At 36.9% G+C, this 20247-nt stretch overlaps 1 protein-coding gene across 1 annotated transcript; it reads right to left on the bottom strand.

Moving 5' to 3' along the window:
- Positions 1-9568: 9568 nt before the first annotated feature.
- rnd1a (Rho family GTPase 1a) lies at positions 9569-14503 on the bottom strand. Its single transcript, XM_027144645.2, has 5 exons — positions 14238-14503; positions 13238-13325; positions 11252-11361; positions 10974-11108; positions 9569-10880 (listed from the first exon to the last, which is right to left on the bottom strand). The coding sequence occupies exons 1-5, from the start codon at positions 14412-14414 to the stop codon at positions 10641-10643; spliced, it is 750 nt and encodes a 249-aa protein (XP_027000446.1). The 5' UTR covers positions 14415-14503; the 3' UTR covers positions 9569-10640.
- Positions 14504-20247: the final 5744 nt, after the last annotated feature.

The raw sequence follows: 20247 nt of genomic DNA, 5'->3' as shown, positions 1-20247 counted from the left end.
TTGTTTTCACAGTGATGAGGAAATTAGAATCTCAGCAATAATGTATCAGTGTCCCAATGTATAGTGAGCCAGGGTTCTTATCGATGCCTTAACTTGTGTAAATGATATACTGATTCACACCCTACATAAGTACTCTGGAATCTTACTCCACTGTCTAACCTGGTTACAGACACATAGAAATTCTAGTCCACATCTCCACCTTGAATTATTCAGGCTTATATACAGTACAGACCAAAAGTTTGGACACACCTTCCAAAAGTTTGGATACACCACCTTTTCAACAGGACAATGACCCCAAACACACCTCCAGGCTGTGTAAGGGCTATTTGACCATGAAGGAGAGTGATGGGGTGCTGCGCCAGATGACCTGGCCTCCACAGTCACCGGACCTGAACCCAATCGAGATGGTTTGGGGTGAGCTGGACCGCAGAGTGAAGGCAAAAGGGCCAACAAGTGCTAAGCATCTCTGGGAGCTCCTTCAAGACTGTTGGAAGATCATTTCAGGTGACTACCTCTTGAAGCTCATCAAGAGAATGCCAAAGCAGTGTGCAAAGCAGTAATCAAAGCAAAAGGTGGCTACTTCGAAGAACCTAGAATATGACATATTTTCAGTTGTTTCACACTTTTTGTTATGTACGTATATAATTCCACGTGTTAATTCATAGTTTTGATGCCTTCAGTGTGAATCTACAATTTTCAGTCATGAAAATAAAGAAAACTCTGAATTAGAAGGTGTGTCCAAACTTTTGGTCTGTACTGTATATATATATACCAACAAATGAAATTTTGTCAATTTTTCATTATTAGTTCTACTAAATTTGTTTTAATTAAATAGCCTGAAACAGCTTCAAATAGTACAGTCTGATCATGTGGAGTCCTTAAAAGAGGGTTAAAGTGTGTATATTTAGCACCTGATTGTTTATTTGATCAGCTGCTCTGATTTATAATGGCACAGCATCAGGTCAGTAACAAAGGGCAACACAGAGGTGAGGGACTGGAGCAAGAGTTATCTGACTTACTTCTGGACAGTGTTATAGGGCTTCCTCCCCTGAGCTCCCTCTACCTTCAAACCACTAGTACTCCATTGTTCAGTTTTCCTGTTTCTTCGGTTCCTCCATGTGGGGCCGGAAGCGTCTCTTCCTTAGAGGAAAATCCCCAATTTCCTTCCTTTTTTTTTATAATCCTTTCCATAGGATGACAAAACAAGCTTCCCTCAAAACAGGTATTAAAACTTTTTAGGTTTTTACCCACATCTTGACATAGATCTGCAATACAAGTGCCCACTCTTATTAATGTTTTAATATGTGTGGTGTGAGATTTGGTTTGAGTTTTGCAGTTGGACACAGAAAATTGCGACCACTAAATGCATGAAGTGTTACACTCTTCTTTTCAATCCGTTGAATAAGTGCATCAGTGAAGTGCACTTTTTCTTGTTGGAATTGTCGGTGTGATCACACTACACACACTATTTATACTACACAATGGTGTAGAGTAGTGTTTGCTTATGCTATTTGTGACATACCTATTGACAGGATTTTCAGGTGATTGCACACACTGAAAAATATATCGTCAGTCTATATGAGAAATAAGTTCCTTATTAAAACATCTAGTTATATTAACTTAATTTAAACAAGTTTCCAATTATTAGAGTGAGTGTGAACAATTCATTTCCTATTAATTTATAGCCAGTTACCTTATTAAAGCTTGTGAGGATGTTGGCAATGATGTTAACTATAACTATTGTATTAAGGCAATTAAACAGTTTGCGGTGGTAATGTGGTTGTGGCAAAATGCCAGTGAACTGAGTTTGATCCTCAGTTCAGCTGAAAGAGTACATTTTGCTCATTTTCAGAATTTGATAATAATGTTGACTGTTGTTGAGATCCCCTTCAACAGTCAAATGACAGTGAATATGAACAGTGTGGATTATTGAAAATATAAATTTTTCACCCCAAAAATGGTTTTATAGGACAAAACTAAAGATACACAAAGCAAGCATTGCTGAAATAAAACACAGAATTACACAAAAGAAGAAAAAAAATTAAGTGTTCTTTTGGTCTGAATGGAAAGGTTAGAACTTTTATAACACTGCATACTGAATACTTAAAGACCAGAAATCATAAATAAAGTTTTGTGTCTGTGTGTGTGTGTGTGTGTGTGCGTGCGCGCGCGCGTGTGTGTGTGTGTGTGTGTGTGTGTGTGTGTGTGTGTGTGTGTGTGTATGTGCAATATTTTGCCCTCTATCACTGCTTTTATGCCACTGATGAGACCTCATGGTTTAATGCAGTGCAGTAATATAGTTTCATTATCAAGCTAGTGATAGATGTTAGATTTTAGCTTTTCCATCTCTATCTTCTGACTATATTACAAGCAACCATCATTGATGTGCATCTCTTTTAATTAGAATAGCAGTGCAGATATGGTTTAAGCTCATTAAGTCTGCAAAGTTCTTTTGTTCTCATTCAAGATTTTTTTTTTCATTCTTCCACAGAGACGAGATGAGAGAAAGGACGATAGGCTGCGAGACACACAAACCAGATAGGTGTCCATTAAATATTTAATCTGACCCTCTCCTTTTCTTTGAATTCATAGATGTGAATCTGTATTCACATTTTATACAGCTTCACACACTCAGAGTGTTGCTATGACTACGTTCCTCTTGTCATAAGGGCATTGTCTGACACTGAAAGACAAGCATAATACTCATGTTTTCATGTAATCTCTCTCTCTCTCTCTCTCTCTCTCTCTCTCTCTCTCTCTCTGATGTATTTAAGCTTTGTGGATTAGTTGAAGCGGTATGTTCAGATGTTCAGTATTTTATGCTCAGTGAAACACATCACCAGCTCTAGAAAATACCCCACAGTTTTGTCAATACTTTTCTTATTCCTTCCTGATACATTCTACCTCCAACCAAATCACCTTCCTTCTATACAAGAAAGGTCAATGTTGCCTGTACATCCTCAGGAGACTCAAGTATTTTACTATCTGTGGTAAGCAGGCTTTGTGATTGGAGTGGAGCTGGAGTATCTGGCTAAAGTTTCTCAGAGGAGAATGCGGAAGGAAACTTCTCAGTGTCCTTGCCAAACACATCACACCCTCTGAAAGAGACACAGTAGTCCTACCGGAGCACATTCGGCCATTGACTGAGGCCATCGAAGACAACCACAGAATGCCACAGGAGGTCTTTCCTATCAGTGGCCATCAAATTCTGTTACTCCTCCAATTTTAGCAAGCAGCAGACCTTACACAATGAACACTGTGATTATAAATATAGTACAGTATAGTATAAATAATACAGTCGTATTACTGTATTATTGTGTGCATGCATCATAATTCACAATATTTACTAAATGTACATGAATATCATACCATGTGCAATATTGTTTAAAAGGGTTAGTATTAGGTTTAGGGTTACCTTACCTTACCTTAGGGCTAGGGTTAGAGAAGGGTTAGTATTAGGGTTAGGGTTACCTTACCTTACCTTAGGGCTAGGGTTAGAGAAGGGTTAGTATTAGGGTTACCTTACCTTAGGGCTAGGGTTAGAGAAGGGTTAGTATTAGGGTCAGGGTTACCTTACCTTAGGGCTAAGGTTAGAGAAGGGTTAGTATTAGGGTTAGGGTTACCTTACCTTACCTTAGGGCTAGGGTTAGAGAAGGGTTAGTATTAGGGTCAGGGTTACCTTACCTTACCTTAGGGCTAGGGTTAGAGAAGGGTTAGTATTAGGGTTAGGGTTACCTTACCTTACCTTAGGGCTAGGGTTAGAGAAGGGTTAGTATTAGGGTTACCTTACCTTAGGGCTAGGGTTAGAGAAGGGTTAGTATTAGGGTCAGGGTTACCTTACCTTAGGGCTAGGGTTAGAGAAGGGTTAGTATTAGGGTTAGGGTTACCTTACCTTACCTTAGGGCTAGGGTTAGAGAAGGGTTAGTATTAGGGTCAGGGTTACCTTACCTTAGGGCTAGGGTTAGAGAAGGGTTAGTATTAGGGTCAGGGTTACCTTACCTTACCTTAGGGCTAGGGTTAGAGAAGGGTTAGTATTAGGGTCAGGGTTACCTTACCTTAGGGCTAGGGTTAGAGAAGGGTTAGGGTTACCTTACCTTACCTTAGGGCTAGGTTAGAGAAGGGTTAGTATTAGGGTTAGGCTTACCTTACCTTAGGGCTAGGGTTAGAGAAGGGTTAGTATTAGGGTTAGGGTTACCTTACCTTACCTTACCTTAGGGATAGGGTTAGTGTTAGGGAAGGGTTAGTATTAGGATTAGGGTAGCCTTAACTTACCTTAACTAATAAACAGTGGGTTCCTCTGTGAAAATCTCAGCCTTATTACATTTACATTTACATTTACATTTACAGCATTTGGCAGATGCCCTTATCCAGAGCGACGTACATAAGTGCTTAAATCTCTAACACTGAATACATTAATGCTGGTTCACTAGGTTACATACTTAAGATACCACAAGTTTAAAACATTTGTTCAAAGTTACAATGAAAAAGTGTCAGGTTTTTTTTTTTTGTTTGTTTGTTTTTTTAAATGCAAAGGATAAGGAAAGGAGTGCTAGTTGAAGTGTTTCCTGAATAAGTAGGTCTTCAACCGCCGCTTGAAAATAGCCAGTGACTCGGCTGTCCGGACCTCTATGGGAAGTTCATTTCACCACCTTGGTGCCAGTACAGAGAAGAGTCTTGTAGTATACTTGCCTCTTACCCTGAGAGATGGTGGAACCAGTCGAGCAGTGCTGGTAGATCGGAGGTTACGGGGTGCAGTGCGAGGAATGATGAGGGCTTTGAGGTAAGAGGGGGCTGGTCCATTTTTGGCTTTGTAGGCCAGCATCAGTGTTACTAATATCTCAATATCTGTTATAACTAATATCTGTTATAACTAATATCTGTTATTAATATCTCAAATGCAAATTTCCAGGGCAAATAAAATTTACACACTATTCAACCTGATGTTTAACTTATTCTCTGTACGTATGTGTGTGTTTTTTTTTTTTTATTTAACATGCATTTTGTATCCAACATGTACAGCATTTTAGGTTTTCTTACTTCAAAAATATATTAGAATTTCATGAAAGTCATTAGATTGGCTTTATTGCACAGCAATTCCATGTAGACAGAATGCAATACTGTTTGTCTAGAAGTTTTTGAATTAACTATACTCTTCTGAGTATTCGGTTCAGCATGTGAAATCTCAAGGGAGATGATGTGAGAGGAGCCTCTGTAATACAATCATTTAACAACATCGGCAATATTGATCTCGGGGGTCGCTCACCTCGTGGGTCAGAATAATAAAAGTGTTTCCTGAGCTTTTCCTTTTTATGAAATAATGTATTGCAGGAAAGAGCTAGGTTTATACAAAACAACTCCTATTTCATGGCTTTCTCTTCGTTCAGTGGCCTGTTGGATTTTTGTAGGATTGTTCCAAAACATCAAATTGTTGTATCATTTGACCTGCAGAATTATTTGAAAGTAGTGTAATTTAAATATGCATAGTGAAAAATTATATTCAGGAGTAGATGTATTATATTTTGATATAAGCAACATCTATTCTGTACTCCATCAAATGCACACAAATGGAAAGCCACTCTATGTTTTTTTATGCATTATTACCAGCATACCCTAGACCTAATAAGTTAATTACCATGCTATTTAAATCAAATCTGTTTTACCCTCTGTTGGATTTCATTTGCTAGAATCTGTACAAATTGTCTGGTCTAGCATTAAGAAAACATGAGTCGCTTTGCAAGTGTTTATAAGCACAAGACAGTCTTCATATTAAATGACTGTTTTCATGTCTTTTGGTCAAAATGAATATAAATATATTTCAACAATAAACACCCAAATTAAACAACATACAGTAACTCATAAATATTAACATTCCCATCGTCACTTCATACTGTCCCTCAGACTGATCCCCTGATGCAGTGTAGTCAGAGACAGCTAATTAAATGGCCCAACATGAGCATCCATCATCAGTGTAGCCCCAGGGCATTATCATCATCACCATGCCCCAGCACTGTCTGTGTGTGTGTGTGTGTGTGTGTGCATGTGTGTGTGTTTGCGTACTGGGGGAAGGGTGCGCTTTTAGTTTGGGGAGCTGAGAGATGTCCCAATGGCATATTTGAACCTTGAGCTAGAAAACAAGGAAAACAAAAAGTAGGGTGAGGTTAAATTTCAAGCATTCTGCATTATTCAGATTGAAAAGATAATGTGTACTACATGAATATGAATGTATTGGCGGTATAAACAAGATATTTATCTCTGTTTTATTTAGAAAGCTTTACATTATTTTTGTACATAGAGATTCCACAGGATGAATAACCAAAAAATGTTTTAGTTACTATAATTTGTTTTTAGAGCAGCTCATTGAAGCTCATAAGGAGGGGAGGGACACACACACACACACACACACACACACACACACACACACACACACACACACACACACACAGATATTATATGCAGAACCTGGTATCCCTTGTCTCAGAATAATTAGAAAGTTAATTAAATGTACACTAATGGGTGAAGCACTATTTGGTTTTAACCCAACCTAAACACTGCCTTAGTAAGCTCCACAATTATAAAACCATTTCCCCAATATGTCTGTGCAAACAAAAGCCATTTGCTTTCATATATCGAGCTGCTGCTCCTATAGCACACAAATCATGTGAAGTGCACAGCGAAGCAAATTTCTTCAGGGCTGTCAAAAATTATATCATTCATTTTTTAATATTGCAAAACGGGCACATTCATCATGCCTGTGTTTCATCATTCTTCAAAGATCATTCACTGTTTTTATCAACAGAAAATCTTCTCAGAATACCATATGGTTATTATAAAAGAAATGCTGCTTAAATGACCCCATTTTGACTCAGGGTACTACAGTCGCATCCCAGCTTAGTAATAGATTTTATTTTATAGGTGTCCAATCTTATCCACAAAGGGCCGGTGTGGGTGCAGGTTTTCATTCCAACCAAGCAGAAGCCACACAGAGTCTACTAAAAGCCAAGAACAACTGATTAAACAGGTGGAATCAGATGTGGCTTTCTGCTTGGTTGGAATGAAAACCTGCACCGGCTTTTTGGGGATAAGATTGGACATGACTGCTTTACGGTGTCCAGCAAACTTTTTTAATTAGACAGCTTGTCAACTTAAGTTAAAATAACAGTTGCTTTTATTTGATATCACTGCTTTGAAACCTAGTTATCTAGTTGCTTACTCAGTTCTGTTATCTGTTATAATTTGTGAACTATTTGACTTTTTCTAGAAATCCTTCCTTCAGTGTTTTGCATTCAGGGTTAACGAGTAAAAAAGCCTTCGGATGTAATAGAGGTGTTATGAAGAATAGAAGTCTGATTGCATGCTATCTAATTTTGCAATTAATTATGTACATACAGTACATCTTGCAAGAATTGATGTTACTCTTGAAAATGCTTTCCAGCACTTGAGGTCTGAGGAATTTAATTCAATGTCAGTTATTTTTTAGAGCACATTTCACCCAATATCCAAAAATGCAGGTAAGACCAAAAACAACCATGCACTAAAGACCTTTTTAAGCAAAGTGAATGGTTGCAATAATATTTCTAAAGAAACAAATACAGCTTTCACGTGACATATCAGAATATCATTCGCCATATCATCAGGAGATATCATTACTTTCTCTCCCTTGTAAATCGGTGCAACTCTACCCAATCATGGGATAATATAAGCCCAAGTATGCGGAACAGGACAGATAGCTGTTATGTGGTAGGGACAGCAAAAGGTATTAATTCGTACATGAACAAACTGGCCTAAAAAAAGACAGAATTTGCTGTCACATATAGATATACAGTAGAGTGAAATATTTCCTGTGCATATCCCAGTGCACAGGAAATCAGATAAGTGGGTCAGCCATGATAAAATGCAACCCAGGGGCAGAGAAGGTGAAAAGCCTTGCTCAAGGGCCCAATAATGGCAGTGTTAGAATTCACACACATGAATAATTTAAGAAAGGACCATTCCAGCCCCTGATTATGTTATGTCCTAATTGTTATGAACATCAAATATATTTAATCATGACAGTTTTAGTCATAGAACAAAATGACCATAGAACAACTTCACAGGTCATGGGACATTTGATAATGTTAATTTCTCATTCTTGGTTGTGAAGAATCAGTGTGTGCAATATTCATGTAATACACTGGAAACCAGGAAACAATTTTGCTGCATCCCAGGGAGCTGCCTGGATATGTTGAACCATCATATTGAGAGAGCTCCACAGAGACAAACACCTCATCTACACAGAGCCATCAGACTCCAAACCCCAGGGGGTACACGCTGCTTCACAGTTGTGGAGGAGGGGGAATCTATTGATCTACTGCAGTGCTGGAAGCATCCTAAAGTCTGCACAAACACACAATAAATCTCTATTTACACAATAAAACCATTTTTAATGAAACCAGTTGAGAGAAACCACAGATACTTAAAAAACATTTGAAATAAATTACAGTAATTCATGGCACTTTATGCTACATTTCACACATACATAGCAATAATATATTCAGTGTATCATTACATCAAAAGCGTTGTTAGCAAGAACTTCTCAAGGAACATGTGAGTATATTTAATGGGTTTCACTATAGCCGCAGGTATACTGTAGGTCTGTGTGTAATGCTATGATGAAATAACCCATCCTTACTACTTTTCCACTATCAGCATTTAACAGCGCCGTACATCCTTGACAGTTGCTAGGCAACACCTCAGCATTCCGGCACTGCAAATAGTTGCTTCTGTAAGACGCATAAGGGGGTGCATGTATCAAATATTGCACTAAATCTGCAGCATCAGAGGCCACCTGTCTATTCTTACAAGAAATCAAACTGGGGATCATAAAGTTTTACTGTCTAAGAGGAAACAACTGAGCGCCGAGCTAAGAAAACAGAACCGGATGTTCAGTGATATAACAGTAGTGTCAGGCCCAGCCTGTGAGCTTTAAAGACTAATGTTTGCTTGTGCAATACAGCATGTACATGCATGCACACCATGCTGTCCTGACAGGACCTGTTCTTATTGTTGACAGATGCTGAGTCAGGCGCTCGTTCATCTTGTTAAACTGATATCAAAATCGATAAATTGTTTACAAGTGGATTCCCAAGGATATTGTCACTGTATGTTACCTCTAAATTGAGCTGTTACTCAATTTCTTTTTTTTTTTATTTATGATGACTACTGGGGAAAAATGAAGCCTGTACATAAAATAATTTAAACGCAATTTTAGTGAAGTTTAGTAAAATTTTTGTTTTGTTTTCAGAAAGATTACTTCATTAGATGGATCAGGTTTCTAAGAAGTGTCTTATCCAAATGATCTTATCTAATTGTCTTATCAATGCTATAGTTTGTAATTGGTATGTAACCAAATTAGAATACATTATTTAGATTGAACAGATGTGTGTGCTAAACAAATATAAACACAGATGTAAATAGGAAATTTACATGGCATCTGTTTGACACTACAGCTGTGTGCTGTACACAGTATTCCTTTCCCCCCTCACTTCTTTCCAGTGTTCCCAGGGGCAAAGGGGTAAGTTTAACCACAAACAACGCTCACGTTTGATTTTAATCAGAATTCACATATGAACATTTGGAATAGTAAACAGATACAGATATAAAGCTAGTGGCTGCACCCTTAGATCGGAGAAACTGTGTTGAATCGAATACTAATACACGCTCCAGTTAAGCGCTGAAAGTCTAAATAAGCTAATTACTATAAGACATCAATCTGAGAGACATTTGATCATTAAAAATGAAAAAAAAAAGGTAGCCTTAAAAAGCCAAGCCAGATATTCAGGCACGTTCAATAGGATTACCTTATAACTAATCTCTCATCAGACTTGTCTGGGATAAAATGTCATCCTGTTTCCTCAACTAATCCCCCTAATCTCTTCTGTCTTGCTCTGACAGGATGTTCTAAGGTCCATGGCTACTCTAAGGTCGAGCCCCATCCAAACTTTATCAAAAGGCCATCAAAAGACCTCCCATGCGATGTTTATGCCATTTCAAGGACTGTCCAGGATATCTGTTCTCTTCGTCATTCATCTACTGAAATTTAAAGATGGACAAGAGAGGGTGCCTCATTGTTGCCTGTGCATGTATGTAAGAGACAGAGAAGTAGTCAACACATTCTCTCTTTATTTTATAGCTGCTCTTTAAAAACTTCTCTAGTTATGCTCTTACTTTTTTTTGTCCTCTAACAAAAGCATCCTCCTCTGTCGCTCACTTTCATATACATGACCTGATAACCATTGATTCACTCTTCTTATTAAATGTCTAGTAACTCTGGTACAGGACGAATTATTTTATAACTGCAATGCATGATCTCGCAGCTCTCCATTACATATGCACCATAAATAAGAAATAGCACATTTAATTAAACCGGGCATAAGGTTTATGTGAATTAAAATGATATCAGGCAATTTAACCTAAAACTCTCTATTAAATAGAATCAGTTAACCTTCATCAACATACATTCTTTGTGATAAAGAAATTGGATGGACTAACTGAAAAGGCAAAATGTTGAGACGGTAGAGATGGGAGCGGACAGAAGGTCAAGACCTCCTGTCTCCCTTCAAAACTGCCCTTGTCAATCTCTCCCAGGGGACAAAAAGTTTGGATCACATGACTGAACAGCTCTTGGTCCTCTCTTTGTTAAAGGAGGAGCTCAGATGTTCACTCTTGCTGGGCCGGTGTAGAAGGCGTTTTCGGTGGGCGGGGCTTGGCTTGATAGGCGGCTGAAGTTTCTCGAGGCAAGCCAGCGCTGCTGAACGGAACACACTGTGAATGCTTTTCTCTGACGTGAACGCAGAACACTCCAGATATGCCTCGGCTCCTACCTGCTTTGCTAGTAAAGACCCCTGGTGATAAAACCGTAAGATGATAACATGAATGGACATAGACAGCGTGACAATAAACAGATTGACAAATCAAGCAAAAATCAAATAAGTGACCTGTTCGTGAGTAATCGGAGCCATTTTTTGCGTGGACAGCTCCATCAGTGTGCACACGTCAGTACGCAGGTCTGTCTTACAGGCAACCAGGAGGATGCGTGCATTGGGGCAGAAATCCATTATCTCTGCCTTCCACTACAAAAGGACAATGCTATTATGACTGGACATATCAAACACACACACACACACACATATATATATATATATATATATATATACACACACACACACACAGACACACAAAAAGAAAGTTATTGCTGTGCTTTAGCCTCATTTACCTTTTTCAGAGAGCTGTTCACAGTGTCAGGTCGGCTGATGTCGAAACAGAGCAGCACAGCGTCAGAGTCGCTATAGCAGAGTGGCCTGACGTTGTCATAATATGGAGAACCTACAGGAGCAATGCCACAATTTTACCACTAGCAATAGAAAAATCATTAAAAAAGACATATCTTTGCGACAGGAAAGGACTTTTTACACACACACACACACACACACACACACACACACACACACACATACACACATACACACATACACACACACACACACACAGAGTAAAATACTGTACAGTAGCCAGAGCTCCTAATGCACCAACTGGCAACTTCTTAGAAGGAGACAAGAGAAGGAAACTGGAAAACTAGAGGAAATTCACACAATTCAGCAGAGACAATAACCCAAGCTGAGGATTGAACCCTGGAGTTAGAAACAGTACCTGCTGCAACACCAAGCCATCTTTTATTTACAATAAAATCACAAAATATGCAGCATGTACAGCATAGCTTAAAAGAGCCTAGGTGGATGCACCTGAATGGTACGAAACGCTGACTGCACTGATACATTAAATGAGATCTAAAATGCTGTCAAAATGTTGTCCCAAAACCAAAGTATCCACACCCTTTCCTTATACATGCAATCTGATATGAAGTGTGGGAGAAGAGATGTCGGAGTAAGACAGATGAGAATGTTCTGCTGTAATTAGTCTGAGTAATTAGTTATAATTACAGAGATTCAGTGTGGTATTTGTGTGTGTACATGTGTGTGTGTGTGTGTGTGTGTGTGTGTGTGTGTGTGTGTGTGTGTGTGTGTGTGTGTGCGTGCGTGTTTTAGCCCTTTGTGAAGTTTGATATGTCCATATAGCAATACATTCATATCTCCTAATAGGAATACATAATGAATTTGGAGAGTGTGAGGACATTTAGCTGGTCCTTACAAAGTTAAGAACTGTGTGTGTGTGTGTGTGTGTGTGTGTGTGTGTGTGTGTGTGATATTACCAATCTGCCCATATTCCCCCAGACTGTTATCTACTAATGAGGCCATACATAATTAATGAAGTTTACTTGGCCTAATGAAGCTATGGTTAAATAACTGACTGCTGATTGCTTTCACACTCTCTCCGATTACCAACATTGATTTGGAAATCAGCTCTTGAATAAGAGTAAGGGCTTGGGTTCTACACTATTAATGAAGGAGAAATCCTATGTTCATGACAGCAAAGTTCAAAGCTTTCCTCCAGTGAGCTCTGAGTGAGGTCATGACAGCTAAAGGCATGGTGAAGTTATCGGCTTTAAATCTCTGTGACTGAGCTCAAGGGCCTCGTCTATACCCATAATCAATCCGTGCAAGGTATCAAACATGTATCTAAAATGTACAGTAATCTCAGTAGCATAATAAACCAATACCTTTTACAGAACCTGTGCTTATTTGTGTCCAGCTGGACATGAGGGTGATTCCATGACTGGCCTATTGTAGCTTTTTTTTTTCCAAATCCTATTTTAACATTAACCTCGGTATCTATTCAATTCTAACATCCATTTACAGATTCAAAAATGACTTCAACCCATCTCTGCAAATATAATTAACTAGCATCCATGCTAATGACACAAGGAAATTTCCTGTTAAGCATGTAAATATGCCAGACATTTCATTGTAATGGATGACTAATAAAACAAGAGATCCTGAACCAATTCACATTTTATATTAATTATTGTGGGTCTGGACTGGTAAAAGTGAAACAGGTTTTTATTTACGTTTAAATATGTTTTGAATAACGTTTAAGTTATTTATCTGAAATGTGCGCGGTGGACCAACCAGTTGGGAACAACACTTCTATATTATATATACACCTCTATGTCTGTATTTAAAATATCTTTTATTTTACAAATATAATTGAAAATACCAGTGCAACACAAATACCACCCCAATCATGGAACTCACTCTTGAACACTGCAGAGGTTCAGACACTTAGTATAGTTTAGATTTCTTACCTGATGTATCCCACAGACTAAGCTCAATGTGTTGTTCTTCTACTTCCAGGCCTGAAGTGTAGTTTTCAAACACTGTCGGGATGTACGTCTGTAGACAGTCACATTAAAGATCAGAGGTTATTTCAGTTCAGTCTGGAGCAGAAACTCTCATGTGCAATTTGTTGTTTGCATACAGAAAAAAAATCTCCTGGGTTTAAAAGCTTCTTGAAAAATAAAGTGCATAGAACTGGCTACATTCATTAAAATACTTGTGGTAGCCTAGTGGTTAAGGTGTTGGGCTACCAATCTGAAGGTTGTGAAATCGAAACCCCAGGTCCACCAAGCTGCCACTGTTGGGCCCCTGAGCAAGGCCCTTAACCCTCAATTACTCAGCTGTATAAAAATGAGATAATGTAAGTCGCTCTGGATAATGGGGTCTGCAAAATGCTGGAAATGTAAATGCAATAAACTGCAAAAGTTTGAAAAAAAAGGTCATCTTATAATGTTGGACATTTATAATAAGTTAATAAAACATTTTGTACATTTTCAAATGGTTTATTTAGACCAGTGTGTTAAAATGACAGGAACAGGCCTTTTTGCATCATAAGGTTATCTTTTTATAGTTTCTAGTTAAATCCAGGACCTCTTAAATTAAATGATTTAAAACCACTTCTTTTTTTATAGTGTGAATCTTATTTTGGGGGGAAAAAATAAACATTTTAATGGTATTGTTTTTGGGCTAGTTTTCTTAATGTATTTGTTTAACTATATATTTTTAATGATTGTTATTGCTATTATGTTGTTGTTGTTGTTGTTGTTGTTGTTGTTGTGTCCTGACCGCTCAGATTTGTTCTATTTTTCTGATAAAAAATAAAGTCTTGTCGAGCCAAAAAAAGTGGTCAGAAATAGTAAGCAGGGTTACATGTAGTTTCTCCTTATACTACAGTTTAATATACATTTCCTGGTGACAAGGCTAAAGCAATAATACTTAGGCTTAAAGACAAACTAGTTGATCTCTTACCTCGGGATAACAGTCCTTAGCCAACACTTGTAACATAGCCGTTTTTCCGCACTGAACATCTCCCACTAACACCAGTTTACAGCGGACCACCAGCCGCTCACTGATTCTCCTCTCCTTCATTCTAGACGAGACGAATTGACGTGGAAAAAGCTGAATTCGACTCCTTCGAAGAATCATTCACGTGTTCCAGCAGTTCTACAGCGACGCGTTAACTCTTACTCACTACTGAGCGGTGATAGCAGTCAGCTGACTGGAGAACAGTCTAAACTGCAGCGTTTTATGCATCTCAGCCATCCAATGAGCGCTTCGCATCACTGACCACGCCCCCAAATATAGGCTACTAGAGCAGACAGTAAATAAACTTTGTCTAATTTTGCAATTGCACATGCGCAAATTTACATTTATTACACTATGTACTCTAACATTGTGTTTTTTTTTAAATAAGGGTATCCTGAGTATGCCTATATAAGCTAAATTGTGTCCAAGGATAGTGTGTGTGTGTGTGTGTGTGTGTTTGTGTGTGTGTGTGTGTGTGTGTGTGTGTGTGTGTGTGTGTGTGTGTGTGTGTGTGTGTGTGTGTGTGTGTGTGCATAAGACTAACTAATGTACTGTAAAAATTGTTACATCTATACATTGAAATGCAATAACCGTGAACCTCTATGTTCTGGTCAAATAATCATAGCAACCAAAGATATCTCTTCATGTCTTGTTGACTGTTTTAACTGTTAAATTCTGTGTCTCATAACCTCCTTTATATTTTATTCTTATTTTTGTTTATGATTTGTGGCTTTAATCTGGTGCATTTCACTGGAGTTCCCTGGGATTTCCTACCTAGTCTCGATTGTTTCAGCCAGATGTAGAGCGAGAATGAATATGCAAGTAGGAGTCTGAATATGATCTATAAATAGCAGGCTAACGAAAAACAATTATAGATTTCACTCTTAGAAAACAACAGTACTAAACTGTACCTTTCCTTGCCACAGACTTGGTGTCCTTACTGTAAGTGTAAATCTTTGTGTGAATCTTCCATGTGTTATTGCGTACCGAATTCAAACTTATGGTCTAGTAATAAAGGGACTTTACAGTTTTCTAGGTAAAAGACATACATGCTAAAGGTACAAAAGTGCCCATGAGTCTATCATGTCTTCCATGTGTTATTGCATACCGAATTCAAACTTATGGTCTAGTAATAAAGGGACTTTACAGTTTTCTAGGTAAAAGACATACATGCTAAAGGTACAAAAGTGCCCATGAGTCTATCATGTCTTTCTTTATGAGATAGAGAAGATGAATCATGATATGGAGATATGAAATGATTTACATAGCACATAGGACCTTCTGTCCTAAGATATTTTGGCCATTATGTTCCATATTTGTGGGTGTAGTAAATTTGGGAAGGGTATTTATAATGTAACCCTTTTTAATGCGGTTTATGAGCTCTTCTCTTCCATTCCTTATTCCTTTCCATCTTCCCCTTTGTATGGACTTATGTACACACTGAATTAGGTTGGTAGTTGAAGAATAAGTTTGTTTGTGTGTGTGTGTGTGTGTGTGTGTGTGTGTGTGTGTCTTGGCCATACTCAGCTAGAGACAGATGGTCTGGTCTTTCCTAAACATTAACTATAAAAAGAAAAAGAAAATAGAAAAATCACATCTCAGTTGGGAAGCTCTGTACAGTAAACCATGGAGCACAAACTAATCACTCACAAATCCTAACACAAAATAGAACAACAAAAAATATTTGCATATTCATGTGATTACGTTAAAAAAAAAATAGCTCATAGTGTTGGGATAAGAGTAGAGTTTTATATTGACTTTAACATTGCCTGAAAAAAAACTTGCAGAATTCATCCTTATGAAAAAATAAATAAACAAATAAATAAATAAACAAAAACCCTGCACACAAAGCAGAAATTGTTTATTCTTATTCCACATTGTTATCCCAATGTTTATTCCAGCAAAGGTTTTATATGTGTGTTTTATTCCTGTCTGTTTGTTAGTCCTTGCTTCTCTTGTGTTTCAAAGTTTTCTACCATGTTCATTCCTATGTAAAGCCCTCTCTTGTCATTTTCATTTTATGTCATCCTGGACACATTATAAAGTGCACACTGATTAGAGAAAAAATTATTTTAATATCAGAAAGGATATAGACTAGAATAATTTTACTAACGAATACTAACGAATGATGGAAATACTGATCACCTAATTAGTCCCATATGTGCTGCTGGTTTTATAAATTCTTTTCAATGTCCTGTTATTAGATTGCATGCATTTCTAACACAGGTTTATTGTATTCAACAAAAATAACTGTCTAAAATTTGTCACAGTGTGGTGTGATCAACATCTGGTAAGTATACTGAGATGCTATTTTGTTCAATTGCATTTTATTTTATTTTATTACTTATATAGCAATTTCAACAATGAACATTGTGACAAAGCAGCTTACAGAAAATATAGATGACAGATATTTTTATTTTTTTTAAATGTACATTTAACATGGCAACATTGGCAAGAAAAAACACCAGTGAGACATGAGGAAGAAAACTTGAGAGGATTCTGGCTCAAAAAAGAACATCAGTTTACACTGGCTAGTGCAATTATTAATAATTTCTCTTATATAACTGTATATATAGACAAAAACAGGAACTATTGTCTAAACTGGAACTTATGAGCTTATGAGTAGCTTATGATTATGGGCATCAGTGGCATTTGTTCATTCCTTGCTGTTTTAACTTGAGGTTGGAAAAGTTGACTGCTCACTCCTTGTACTTGTAGTCCTAAAGAAAGAATATTCACATAAATTGTTATGGTTTCTAAAAGTTATCCTTCACAGTGGACACCATGGGCAGCCATCCTCAGTAACACCGAATGTTTCAGGTGATGAGAACTGCATCAGTATGAATCAGGCAGGTCTGAAGAGCAGAAAGAATCAGGATCCCTGGTGTCTCGCCGTGTATGATAGACAGTTTTTAAGAGAATAACAGGGCTTGTTTAATGTTGTAAGGAAAATGTTCTACTTCTAACATATCATTTAATATAACCACAGAACACCAGGTTTATAATAAACATCAAAAACAATTTGTCAGTGTCGATTTTATGAAAAAAAATCCCAACAGTTTCCAAAGCCTTTAAGTCTCACTTGTCTTATTTTCTTTTGTGAAATTGTATGAAATACAGGCTATATTTTCTTAGCTTAAAAAATGTAATTGAGTTGTAATTTTAAATGAATGACCCTATGGTGTTATCAGTACAGATGCACATTAAACTAAATGATAAGTGCATTCAGTTTGTTTAAATCATGACAGTATTTAAAGATTAAACTTACATGCATTTTCAATCTAGGTACACAAAGGAAGGACATGTTTTGATGTGTAAAGGTCGTTTATATTGTATATATTTGTAAATAATGACATATGATGCATTTAAATAGACGTTATAAAGATTTACTTTTCTTTTTATTCATGCACAACAATAAAGACTCTAAATGGAATAATGGGGCACATATTCACCTTTTCCGGAGCACACAAAGCATGGATGATAATGACCTGAATAAGTACATCTGATATGTGCGAGAAGAGAAAGCCCTATAATGTGCAGGGCAACTACTGGGAACTTGAGAATTAGGGTCATCTTAGAATTGTAAACTACTGACCTCTTGTGGTGGAAAGGCAATCTAATTTTAATCTTCTCATCCAAACACGTGTAATTGTTAGTCATTAATAATCAATTAGTAGTTATGAATCTAATGTTGTCTATTATTATTATTATTATTATTATTATTATTATTATTATTATTATTATTATTATTATTATTATTATTATTTGTAGTAGTAGTAGGATGATTTTTTTTGTAGAATTCTATAAAAATGGGCCAGCAATACATATTTTAATATATAATATATATTCAAATAATTTTTAAATATTGATATATCCTAATATCATATATTTTATGGATTATCATTGATTATTGATTGTTTATTCATCCATTATCTGCATTACATTCCCGGGTCAGAGAAATACTGGAGAATAAGCTACACACTTGATATAACAGTTGTTATAGTAGTAGGCTACTATATATTCTCAAGCTATCAGCAATCTTATAGATGTCAACCTACTGATCTGACTTAATAAAGAGCTATAAACACCGCAAGGTGGCGCTGCTCATCAGCACACGCACTCCGTTTATTACAGCTATAGGTCCTCAGTTTTATTGTTTATAGACAAAATGGATGAATATGTGACTGAATCTGTGCACTGCTGGATATAAATGGATTATTGTGTCAGATTAGGATAATAAATATGGATTGGTTAAAAAAGTGTGTAAAGTAAAGCATATATATGAATATTTTTTAAATTGAATATTTAAAGCAGATTTTTCTTGAGCTGTCCAAGGTGCTGAGCGCGGGCGTTCAAATCCATCACTGCTTTAATGAACAATAGCCCGGCAATAAATAATCGCTAATAATTTGTACACTACAGAAAAATCACATGCAAATAAAAGTAAATAAAACAAACAAAAAGTCACACAAAAACCTACGTACAAACCTCTTTAACATGCTTTGCCTATATTAACACATTGGACTCCAGTGATATTTTGTCTCCTTTATCTCCTTATAGGTGCACCGCAAATTCGTGTTAAAATATTTCTTGTTATTGAATCTGATACAAATACCTATTCATTGTCAAAAAAAAACAAAAAAAAAAAAAAAACGTTGCGAAGCCAGTTTTATTTTAATTTGGAAGCGACCGATTACATACCCTATGTATAATGTATGATTCAAGTCTGCGAACAGAGGCCACTTGTTCTGAAGAGCTGAGAGCAAGTGCAATTCATCCAATATAACACAATAGTCGTAATCCCATATTATCACACCACTTCAGAATATCACTATAACCTACTAAGAGTTGCGTTTCCAAAATGCGTAACAGAGCTACAAAGCTAATCGTGAACCGAGAGCGCGAGCATCTCATTAAACACTCCAGGGATGATTTTAACTTTACACTCGTGGATAAGGAGGACTAAACAGTAGCTTTCCTGGTCACATGGTTGTACCCGTATATCGGTACCTTTTATACACATGCTTCACCTAGAATTGTGGCTACAGTGTACATTAAAAAAAGGTACATAATTGGAAGTAATTACCTTCAATAGTAAAAGATAATAATACACTTCGAGCACATTTCTAGATAAAACATACACCCAAAAGGTACAAAGCTTGTTTTTTTTAGTGAGTGACAAGGAATGGTACATTTTAGTACCTTTTTCTGGTCGTCTACGATGCTTATGGTAAAAGATGCGCCCTGATCCATCGTATCCCTGACTCTACAACAATATTCAGTACAATCTTCAGTTGTCCGAGGACTACTTATTTGAGTAAACGGAAAGTTTTCTTTCTTATTTTTAAGTGTTAATATCTCAAACAAATAATTTCTGGATGAAACAGGCCTACCAAACTACACGTTTACAAGTAGGCTAAATTAGTGATGTTTTGTTTTATAGATTCATATAGAACAACTGAATCATAAAATTTGACCAGTGTGAATTCGTCAGTTTTTAAAACGTGGCCTAAAGAATTATAGCGAAATTTCCGCAATTCATTGATGCTTTGCGGCTGCGTCTCTATACATTTTTCGCGCGACTCGGTTTGCACTTCAGCCCTCAAACAATGCTGTATGTTTGTCAGTCAGATTCCAAAATATTACAAAATATGTCGGGTTTTTATTCTTTATTTTTTTTTCACATTGCTAAAATATAGGCACATTTGTGAAATTGTGATAGGATTTAAATTTAAGTAACTATCCATTTCCAGTCGAAATATAACCTTTAACCCCACTTTTTGCAGTTTTATCCGTAAAGCAGAAGTAGGCCAAATTAATGCTATGCTTTACTAAATAAACCTGTATGTTTACTTACTTTACGTAGCTGAATATACAGCTCGCTGTTGAAATAAACCGCCGCTATAAATGATCTATTATAGTCCAGGCATACAATCAGGAAGCACAAGACAAA

Source organism: Tachysurus fulvidraco, chromosome 23 (assembly GCF_022655615.1).
Source record: "Tachysurus fulvidraco isolate hzauxx_2018 chromosome 23, HZAU_PFXX_2.0, whole genome shotgun sequence".
In the NCBI taxonomy this organism is placed as follows: domain Eukaryota; kingdom Metazoa; phylum Chordata; class Actinopteri; order Siluriformes; family Bagridae; genus Tachysurus; species Tachysurus fulvidraco.
This window is presented reverse-complemented; position numbering and strand designations above follow the sequence as displayed.